The 11019-nt window shown below is 33.5% G+C and overlaps 2 protein-coding genes across 2 annotated transcripts; both read right to left on the reverse strand.

Annotated features, from left to right (window-relative positions):
• Positions 1-946: 946 nt before the first annotated feature.
• Positions 947-2344, reverse strand: LOC141719420 (karrikin insensitive 2 receptor IA-like). The gene is made up of 2 exons (XM_074521798.1): positions 1830-2344; positions 947-1650 (listed from the first exon to the last, which is right to left on the reverse strand). The coding sequence occupies exons 1-2, from the start codon at positions 2195-2197 to the stop codon at positions 1206-1208; spliced, it is 813 nt and encodes a 270-aa protein (XP_074377899.1). The 5' UTR covers positions 2198-2344; the 3' UTR covers positions 947-1205.
• A 412-nt stretch (positions 2345-2756) lies between these two features.
• Positions 2757-8773, reverse strand: LOC141719419 (putative protein phosphatase 2C 63). The gene is made up of 4 exons (XM_074521797.1): positions 8395-8773; positions 7020-7387; positions 3490-3726; positions 2757-3314 (listed from the first exon to the last, which is right to left on the reverse strand). The coding sequence occupies exons 1-4, from the start codon at positions 8753-8755 to the stop codon at positions 3048-3050; spliced, it is 1233 nt and encodes a 410-aa protein (XP_074377898.1). The 5' UTR covers positions 8756-8773; the 3' UTR covers positions 2757-3047.
• Positions 8774-11019: the final 2246 nt, after the last annotated feature.

Consider the following 11019-nt stretch of genomic DNA (forward strand, 5'->3'; position numbering starts at 1 on the left):
TTTATCCTGGAGTAGTTGTTGCATAGCATCCCAATGCAGCCAGGTGGGGGCAACTATCTTTTCAAGAGCAATCAGGGCTTCGAATAAGGTCTGGCGACTCAGCTGTTTCGTTACTTTCTGCATTGTACCAGTTGCACATCACTGCTTTCTGTTCTTTCTTTATGTGTTAAAGCTATGGTTACTGGTACGCTCTCTTATTTTTCTTTGTTTTTAAATTTTTGACTTGCATGTTGTTTACCTAAATGTTTTGTTACGTTAACTGTTATCGTGGTCTTGTCTTGCCAAATAGAATATATAATTGCCTCTATCTTGCTGTAATAGTTAATATTATTTACGACAGTTAAAACAACCCAAAGAGGAAGGAATAATCAAAAAGAAAAATAACTAATTTTGGCAAGTAGTAGGCAGTTGCAAGTTGCAACTAGTGAATGGAGACTCGTAAAAAGAAAACTTGGGATTGAAGTTTTGAGTAGACAGTATGTCTTCAGTCGCACACTGTCCGTAGGAAAACACTCCAGATTGTAGAAAGCTGCAGCATCCATATATATTTATTTAATAATTCACGAGATGCACACATTTTGCCTCGATTTCCCGTATATATATAATGGTGATTTGAATCGATACGAAACGAAATCTGTAAACAAATGAGATTTGCACGTGCAGAACAGCTCAGTGATAAAGGTTGCTTAAATTCCAAAATGGAAAAAAATCAACAAGTCTCAGAAAGAATATAAAGGATAAGATGATAATGCTGCAACTTGCTTTCTTTGCAAGTGGAGGACAAGAGTGGAGTGGAGCTGTGGCCATGCCTAGATACTTCATCTTCCGACTAAAGTGTATTTGGTCCTGTGTCTTTAACTCTTTAATCTTTATGGATCACCATGCTTTCAGTTTATAGTTACACAGAAATATCAGTTTATAAGTTACACGGAAATATCGGAATACTAAGCAACTTTTTGATCAATGCGATCACGAGAGCTTGAAAGTTAAACAAGACAACTAAGCCCACCTGACTTCTCGTGTGTTGTTTATTGACTTCTATGCTAAACATTTTACACACGTCAAATGATCCATAGTTACATATTTAAGGAAGATCGGAATCTGACTTTAAATTTAAAGACATTTGTAAGAACTGGAATTTACACATTTTAACATGCATAACAAACATGTAAATGTTGATGCAGTATAGATGTGTAATTATCAATTTAAGCATTGATATCATACTGGATATGTCGGACAATCACAGGAACAGTAATCTCTGGAGAGCTCAACTGTGGTAAGTGACCCTCAGTGGCAATGATCTCAACAACAGACTTTCCGCCAATGTTCTGGTGCAGGAACTCGGAGACAGATACTGGTACGGCCAAGTCCTTGGAGCTTTGTATTATATGGCAAGGCACAGTGACTTGGCCTAGTAGCTCTCTCAAGTCATTGGTAAATATAGTGCGGAACACACTCAATGCTATATCCGGTCTCATGTTAAACAAAGTCCTGCTGAACTCCTGGACTGCCACTGAATCCATATCGCCTCCAACCACTAATGGCGCAAATCCACAGACCCATGAGTTGTAATTTGATTCTATGGCATTGCAGAGTTGATCAATTTCTTCTAATTCAAATCCTCCAAAGTAATCACCGGTGTTCAAAAACCTATCAAATGCATAATATAATATATATTCATGTCTCATACAGAAAAGTCGTAAAAAGTACACCAGACTTCCACATTAGTAGAGTCCAGATTCGGATCTCCGTGACCTAACTAAAAGCAAATAGACGTATACTTAACCTGATCAAACAAGTTAAGTAATAAGATTACTAGTAATAATTACCTGGGTGAAGCAGAAAGCGTGACGACTTTAGAGAAGAGATCAGGACGAAGGATAGAAGCATACAAACCAACCATAGAGGACAAGGAATGGCCAACAAATATGCAAGACTGAATTTCAAATTCTTCTAAAATGGCAAGAAGATCATAGGTGTAACCTTCGAGATTTGAGTAGCGTTCGAAACTAAAATAATCAGGATTCGTGGTTCCAGCGCCCATATTATCAAAGAGTAAGACTTTGTAAACATCAATCAAGTGAGGAACAAGATGTTTCCACACTGACTGATCAGTGCCAAAGCCGTGGCCTAACACTACCGTCTTCTCACCTGATCCAACTACCTTCACATTATGGGCTTTTTCAGCTATCCCCATTTCTTCCTCCCCTCTATTTACTTACTACTTGACTACTTGTTTACTGTGCTTTTAAACATACAACCATACAAGTACGCAACTAAAGAAAATACATTGCTTTATATGGCATCAACTATTCAATTTGCATGCTTGCTTTGACTACTAAAAATATCTTACGGGACTATAGATGCACCAAGTATATATGCCACTTGGATACTCTGTTGTTTTCTAATGATTATACCTTTAATCTTGAAACTTGTTAATCATGGACATATGTATACTGGCCCTTATCCTTGGAACAAATAATGAGCAACTGTAATGACGGGGGCTGTGTGGACAGCCAGTCCCGATTTGGCGCCATAACAACCAACAGAAACACATTCTTTTGCTTGCTCAGATCAGAATAATGGACTCGGATAGCTAACACGTTTTCTGTATTTGGTGGTTTTCTGTTGGCAGCAGAATTCCTGAATTTGGGGTTTTCTTCAGAAAACACCTAACAATCTGCGAGTTCGTTTAACAGCCAAGCACGCAGACCAACATTTTGTAGTTACAAGACAGCTCATAAGGGCTAAATCTCTGTGCAGAAAACGAAATATTTTTTTAAAAAAAATATTTACACGCAAAGTTACATGGTCATCTGCCTCTCAAGACATTTCGTGTGAACCAAAACACAGAAAATGATATCAAAACTAAAGCTTAAGAGAAAGCCTTTGACTATTGTTTCTTCACCTACAACATGTACAAAAAACACTCGCGTTCTCCGATTATTAAAGTGAACTCCCATCTAAAGACTGTTTGAGGCTCCTGTCCTGCAAAATTTATTGCATATTCACGAGCAGTGCAGGGTATTTGGCCGACACAAGTTCATTCAAGAAGGAATGTACGGAATACTTTCCCCTTCTGAATTAAACGAGTAGATGTCCATTGGGGCACTGGTGCAGTCCGCAACAAGATGATCTGTGGGATTACCATTAGGAAAAGTTTGTTGTTGGTCCAGATATATTACAACAACTGTTATATCATCGTGGAAGTGACGTCTGATCCCTTTCTCAAGTCTTCTAATGTCGTCGTATCTCATTTGCCTCTTCCTTGCCGCCTCCTCAATGGCCGCTCGCACCAATCGCTTGGCTATTCCCTAAAGTGCCAAAAGTAAGAATATATGCATTCAGTACCATGTCCTTTAAAAATGGGACTACAGACTTTGAAATGGCTAATGAAGAAAGTAATAGCCGTAAACAATAAATTAAACGCAACTCGTGCTAAAAGCTAACAGAGTAAAAAACAAAATGATAAGAGAGACGGAGCCTCACGGTTCTTGGATGTTTCAAGACTATTTCAACTGCTGCCTGATCAGTAAGTTGCTCCCAGAGGCCATCCGATGCAAAAATAATGAATAAATCTTCTGGCCTTAATTTGTGGGTTATTATTGAGGGCTCTGCTGTCATAACAGCTTTTTTCAAAGGAACACGTGATGCATACTGCAGAGGAAAAGGATCTCTAACAAGTTCTGGTTTTTTCAAATAAACATCTCCGATTGATCTGGACACCTAATAAGAAAGCATGTTAATAAAAAAAAGGAACTGGGGCTGGATCACAAGTTAAAGTCATGCAAAACAAATAACTTCTTAAAGAACAAATGAGATTACGCTAAACATCAACACAAGATAATGACAAGATCATATAGGACCCCTTGAAGTTTAGACCCCTATTGGGTCACATTTTTTCCCTTATAAGAAGAAAGAAAAAGCTAAACTGAACACCCCATTAAATAGGGGAAATGTCATATCCTAAACAGATAGTGTTACAATCATAGACCAAAAAGAAGTCACCAAGCAGAGAGTTATCATGATGCAAATAAAACAAATTAAACAGAAAAGGAAAATAACGCAAAATAAACTGAAAAAATTTAAAAATTGTGACTGACATAGAGGAGGGGGGGGGTGGCATTGCAAAGAATTGAGGAAGTGAAGATTATGCATATATGTACATCCTTTTAGCTGATGGCTAACGAACAGAAAAAGGTATTTAATCAGGAAACAAACTGAAGAACACTATGTTGCATCAAGAAAAGAATACATCACATATACAAAAAATGAACCATAAAGCATGTAGAGAATTTTCATGTTTCAAGGACCAGTTATAAGGTCAAAGTATTCACCCGAGAAATCTATGCAGAATAATATTAATTGCAAAGGGAAAGGGATGATAATGGAGCGATAAGTATGAAGAGATTGGAGGTGATGAAGCAAGGATGAAAAATTTGACATGACGGGAGAGTAAAGGAGATAACGCAGTTTAAGCAAAATAAAAACAAAAGTGTGAATGTATTGATGGGAAACAAATGAACTTGTGAAATGAAAGACATGGTTGAGCTTAGTTCATACCAGCTCAGAGGAATTAGCAGGAAGTGATTTTATGCACACATGTGTATGCATAGTAGTTAATCTTTTATTTCTTTCATTTACCAAATCCAACATTGATTAGCTGCATTAAACTAACAGAAGTACAAATAAATGATCAGGAGACAAACTGCAGGCCACTAGTTTGCATCCAGACAAAAGATACATCACAGCTACACAAATAACCCAGCAAGCATGTAGAAGAGAATCCTAATGATCTAGCTATAGGTCTAAGGTTAAAGTATCTACTAAAGAAATCTCAAGTGGAAAATAGTAATTCTGTTGGAAGTAATGGAAAAGGGGGTGAATGGAATGAAAATTATGAAAAAAATTAGCTGCGCGGAAAAAAGATGAACATGACCTAAGGTGACGGTGAAGGAGAAAGCATCGTCAGCGGAAATTAATACAATTTTGTTAAAAAAAATGAGTGGGAAAAAAGAAACAAGTGAAGATTTAGCTAAACTATGCATATGTACGAAATAGATTAAGTTCAGTTCCTACCTGCATGGCCAATTCACTTAATAACAGACAGATAATCAGGGTAAAAATTGTAGAGCACGGATCCCTCTCTTTCAAAATAATAGTTGTTTGACTTTTTGGTATGCACTTTTAAGTGCTTTGACAACATAGTTAGAACTATAAATTTATTTATTTATTTCTAAATTATTATATTAATTAAAAAAAATTCAGAAAAAAAATTCTTAAAAATTTAACTTTATGTAATCAAAGCACTTGGAAAAAAAATTCTTAAAAATTTAACTTTATGTAATCAACGCACTTGGAAGTGTGTACGAAAAAGTCAAACTACTATAATTTTTGAAGGGAGGGAACAATTTGCATCAACAAAAGAAATACATCAAAATTAAGGAGATAACCCACTAAACATGTTAGAAAAGAAATATTAGAGCTGGCAATTTCATATACGATACGAAAACGACACAATAATTACGGGTTTGGGTTGACATTTTTGGTACACGAAACGACATGAAAACGACACGATAATTACGGGTTTGGGTTGACATTTTTGGTACACGAACACGAAAGTACACGGACGAATTTAGTGTCGGTTTTGTGTTTATCCTTGTGTACACGACACAAAACGAAAGTACACAAAATAAGTAAATATTTAAATAAATTTAGTAAAATTATATGAATACATATATCTTACAATAATATTTTACATATAATTTTTACAAAAAATAAATTCAAATTTAAATTTCACAAGTGACTGCAGTTGAGTATTTATGACTTATTGACTTAAGACTCGACTTGTAAAAACTTAATATTTAAATATATATTATAATTATCTTTATTTTTAAATTACACGAAACACGACATGAAACGTACACAAAATGATGGTACACGAACACAAAACGAAACGAATCCTTAACGGTTCGGGTTTGGGTTAGGCATTCATGACACGAAACACGAAAGTACACGAATCAAACGAATTGCCAGCTCTAAGAAATATCATGCTTTAACTTGTAGTAATAAATTTTCAGTTAATACCTTGCAAAAATCTTACGTTGTACTCTATTGGGTGTAGTGGGAACAATAGAATGAAAATATGAAGATATAAGACATCTGGTATAAACAATGACTAATATGACATGAATGACCACTTAAAAAGATTAAAAAATTGTAGGCAGAAATTAATAAAATTTGTAAATAAAATGAATGAGAAAAGGAATGTAAGCAGTGAAATGAAAGAAATGCGCATAGTTTGAACAACTAAATAGGAATGATAAAGGATGTAAAGAGAACACACATGCACATAAAAATAATACCTGCATGATAGGTTAAACATAATTCCTTTCCATCCCAATAAACACAAAATCAATTTTAGCTGCATGACAAAGTTACCAACAAACAGAAGTGCAGATATATGACCACGGGACATCTTCTAGTGAACTAATTACAAAAATACATCATAATTATAAAAAAATATTTAAATATGATTTTCAGAAAAAAGTTTGCAATGTCTTACAAGCTAAATGCCTACACTTCATTCATAATTCCCTCGGCTTCAGAAATTATGTAAAATTTCAAAACGAAGGTCAAAGAGAGATACATAAGATGGCACACAATAAAAAGTAAACATAAACACAAGTGCACAACTTTCTTGCCCGTTGCTTTTATTATCAAAGGAAGAAGATGTGACACCATCTGGCTTTTATTATCAAACGAAGAAGATGTGACACCATCTGGGTAGAATCACATCCATATTAAACAGCCTGGTGCTAATTGGTTAGAATAATCAAATATCAGTTACCAGTAACTTGTTAAAAAAACTCAGTTACCGATTGACATGGTCAACGATTGTATGTTTCCAATAATATCAAGATAAGTTAAGCAAGCATTACTGTCAAAATTTTGTGCTTGGTCAATTTAAAATACTATCACATTTCTAAGAACCACACAAGAAGAAAGGAAAGAATTACTTGAATTATGCCCTTGATTCGCCAAACCCCACGAGTGTACACCACAATGGTTGAATCATCAGGATGCATTGCCCTGACCTCCTTTCTAACCTCCTCAAATGCAACATTATGATCTGTTGATAACCTTTCTGCGAGGACAGTTGAAGAACTAGTCATCCGCCGACCAAGCACAGCCCTGGAGTCTCCAAGATTTGCAACATACAGAACACCATTTGAAATCGCGCCAACAAGACAACATGAACCAACTGAAGCAATATGAGGCTGCTCCAACCAAGATTGCTTTACCAAACGCAAAAAATCGTTTTCTGTTGCACCAAAAGCCCTCTTGATAACTTCAGCAGACAAACCCCCTAGTTCCGAAGTAAACTCTATAATCACAATAATTTCGTCAGATTAAAAAATTTATTGACTTAAGGAGAAAACAATGATATCAAATAGAAGCGGCAATGCAATAAGTGAAACCCTCAATTAGATTTCTTCCATTTATAACGATAGATTAAAGAAAATACAAATCAACTATGCTTATGGATGACTAGTAAATCAAGTAAGGGCAACTCAGATCTCTTAGTTGGAAGAGTGTACTGACTGAGCAACTCCTTCACCAATAAGTGAAACCCTCAATTAGATTTCTTCCATTTATAACGATTAAAGTAAATACAAATCGACTATGCTTATGGATGACTAGTAAATCAAGTAAGAGCAACTCAGATCTCTTAGTTGGAAGAGTGTACTGACGACTGAGCCACTCCTTCACCAAAGTATTAGAGTTTCGCTTGGTGAAAGAGTAGGTTTTCAGCTTAGTATACAATCTTCTTATATTCAGACGTGATAAACAGAATCATCAATATACACACTCATATCATAAATAGTAAATACACACACCCCAATTTACAAATATGCTTTATTTGGAGGGGAATGGGATAAAATTTACTATTTCATGTGTTATTGTTAATATCGTAATTTCATTAATTCCTCCATTCCATCCAAAGCAATTTAAACTGGGGGTGAATGCTACTTCACACTTCCTAGTTCCTACACATTTTCATCACAAACCTCATCATATAAAATCCACATCACCAATTTTAACTCTTTCCTCGTACATCATTCACTCCGCCTTTAATTATATTCCCAATTCCCCATTCCTTCCAAAATTATAACAACCTGCTTCTCCGGTTGTCCCTATTTACAAATCCTAAATATCGAAACCCAAAGCTTCAAATTACTACTATACTTTCTTCAATTACGCAAACAATAAAAAAATCACATGGCCACTACACATTCGATTACATAACATCCACAAATCACAATTACTACCCAACAAACACTAAAAAAATAAAAATAAAAAGGCTAGGGTTTAAGAAAATAGAAGACATACTGTGAAGATAAGCAAAGAGATGATTAGTAATAAAGCGAGAAGCCTCGGGGCCACCATGACCGTCATAAACACCAACAAAAGTAGCCTGAGGAGAAGTAAAGACTTGAGCTTGATCTTCAAGACAAGAATTAGCTTGAACTACAGCAATTGAGTAATCACCACAAGCATGTTGTTTCAAATCCATGTGCCATAACAATGCATCACACCCACTTAGTTCTGTCCCGAAGCAGCGTTCCAGTGGCCTGTAACAACACTCCAACATTTTCACTGGTCTCTCTCTCTCTAGATATTGTATTGATCTCGATCTGCTTTGTGCTTCTCTCTCTAGGAAAAAAAACTGAATCCTGGAGAAACGTAACATGAACGTACTGTAGGAGACTACTTGACCATGTTTGTTTAGTGGGATTTTAATCCGGGATAATAATCCGGGCATAGCTAATCTCATCAAAATTATTTATATGGATTAAATAATCTTATTCTAAATTTGTTTGGAAGGATTAATTGTAAGATTGGAATATAATTCTTTAAAATTTTATCTTATTTTTGTTTTGTGGGATATGTATTTTTGTTTTGTGGGATAGTTGTAATATAGTCCTTTAAATTTTTCAATCCTATGTTTATTTAATATGGGATAACAATGATGAGGTTATAATTTTTTAAAAAATGACTTGTAGGAGGGGATAAAACAATACCTCCGCCCACTAAGCATTAGATGTGATTATAGTCTATTCTCTTCTCAAACAAAACAAACATGAGATATTTAAAGGATTATAATTTTTGAATAACTATTCACTATTTTTTTACAAAACAAATATGGGATTGGAAAATTTAAAAGATTATAATCATATCCTCTGCTTAATATCATTAAACAAATATGGCCCTTGGTAAATGCAAATTGCTTAATACCATTAAACAAATATGGGATTGGAAAATTTAAAAGATTATAATCATATCCTCTGCTTAATACCATTAAACAAATATGGCCCTTGGTAAATGCAAATTGCTTAATACCATTAAACAAATATGGCACTTGGTAAATGCAAATTTTAGGCCTTACTGTCAAAGTCTTTAAAATGGAAGTTTATTAAAAGGGAACGAAGCGATTAGGTGATAATTTTTTATCTTGTTTTTGACTGAAATTATGTTAAATTTATATTTATTTTCACTTTTTTTTTGTTTTTTTAAAATTTGTGAGCACGCATGAGTGAATGAAAGTAAAATTATTTTATTTATTTTACTCTAGTTGAACCTCGATTAAATAATAATCATTAAAGTAATAATTTTATTAAAATAATATTTTTTTTCGATTCCAACATGATAGCCACAGTATATTCTCGTTAAAATAATATTTTTTATCGATCCCAACTTTATTACTTTAAAGAGGTTTAACTGTATCTTCTTTTTTTTTTAAATTCGGAAATGGGTTAAAGTAGATTGTACTACTATGATTAGGGTGAAAGTTTTCTTTCTCAATCTCTTGATTTGTGGTACAAAGACTCTTAATAAGTTCAATTCCTGTAAAAAATGTAGAATTACTTATTAAGATATTTATTTTCTGAAAATATAAAAATTAAAAATATTTGAATTTTTTAAAGAAAATGAGAATAATAAAATATATATATAATAAATGTGATGAGAATGCATAAGTTTTCTATCTACTATAGAATATGTGTGGGGTTTTATTACAGGGGATAATGAATGAGTTATTAATTATTTGATAAGGACATAAACTTATAAACAAAAGCTGTTTTTTTTGTGTTTGGTTTTTGTATTTGTTTTTGAGGACAGAGGGGAGCATTTTATTTTATTCTCAGAAATGAGGAATATTCAGTCGATAACGGAGATGGAACGGGGAAGCAAAGCCGCGGGAGTTACGTGTATAGACTATAGAGTGAATAAAATAAGATTAAAATACAGTGGGAGTGATGACTTTGAGGAAGTTGTAGCAGTACTTTAAATATACTAGCATTTCCCATTAATATTTTAAATTTTTATTTATTCAATTATATTATATTTTTAAAATATTTATATAAATATATAATGATTGTAAATTTATAATAAAAATAATAGAATAACATGTGGTCATAATTTAGTAGAATAAATAGACTATTTCTAGTAGTTTAACAATTTAGTAGTTTAGCAGATATATAACACTATTATTTATATCTTTTAATAATATGATAAGTTGTATTCCTAGTTTAGTAGGATAAGTATATTATATCTAGTAGTAGTTTAATAATTTAGTAGTTTATTAGATATATAACACTATTTATCTATTTTTGTAATAATCAAAATTAGGGAATTATCGTTGAACCAAACCGTTGAACCAAATTATCTCTATTCCGGCTATTATATTATAGTATAGATTTATCTAGTTAGTTAGGTAGTTCAATAAAATATATTCTTTCGGGAATATAGATTTTCTTATTAGTTAGCATTGGTTTTGAGTAGATAGACTTTATTTCGTTGGATAAAATTTCTGAAATTATATCAAGTAGGGTAGTTTATCTCGAGTCTTTGTAAGGCTTATATAGTCATTTATTTTTGCTGATTAATATACATTCCCTTGAGTACTATATTTTTTATTCCTCTAATTTCTAACATGGTATCAAAGCTTTGAAAGTA

This window comes from Apium graveolens, chromosome 4, assembly GCF_009905375.1.
Source record: "Apium graveolens cultivar Ventura chromosome 4, ASM990537v1, whole genome shotgun sequence".
NCBI classification, from domain to species: Eukaryota; Viridiplantae; Streptophyta; class Magnoliopsida; order Apiales; family Apiaceae; genus Apium; species Apium graveolens.

What these genes read in the sequence shown, in the direction of transcription:
- LOC141719419 (XM_074521797.1), bottom strand. Translation starts at nt 8,755, where the DNA reads ATGTTACGTTTCTCCAGGATTCAGTTTTTTTTCCTAGAGAGAGAAGCA. An exon ending in TCTCTTTGCTTATCTTCACA is followed by an intron (nt 7,388 to 8,394) that starts GTATGTCTTCTA and finishes TTGTGATTATAG; the next exon opens with AGTTTACTTCGGAACTAGGG. An exon ending in GAATCAAGGGCATAATTCAA is followed by an intron (nt 3,727 to 7,019) that starts GTAATTCTTTCC and finishes CTTTCTTATTAG; the next exon opens with GTGTCCAGATCAATCGGAGA.
- LOC141719420 (XM_074521798.1), bottom strand. Translation starts at nt 2,197, where the DNA reads ATGGGGATAGCTGAAAAAGCCCATAATGTGAAGGTAGTTGGATCAGGT. An exon ending in ACGCTTTCTGCTTCACCCAG is followed by an intron (nt 1,651 to 1,829) that starts GTAATTATTACT and finishes TGCATTTGATAG; the next exon opens with GTTTTTGAACACCGGTGATT.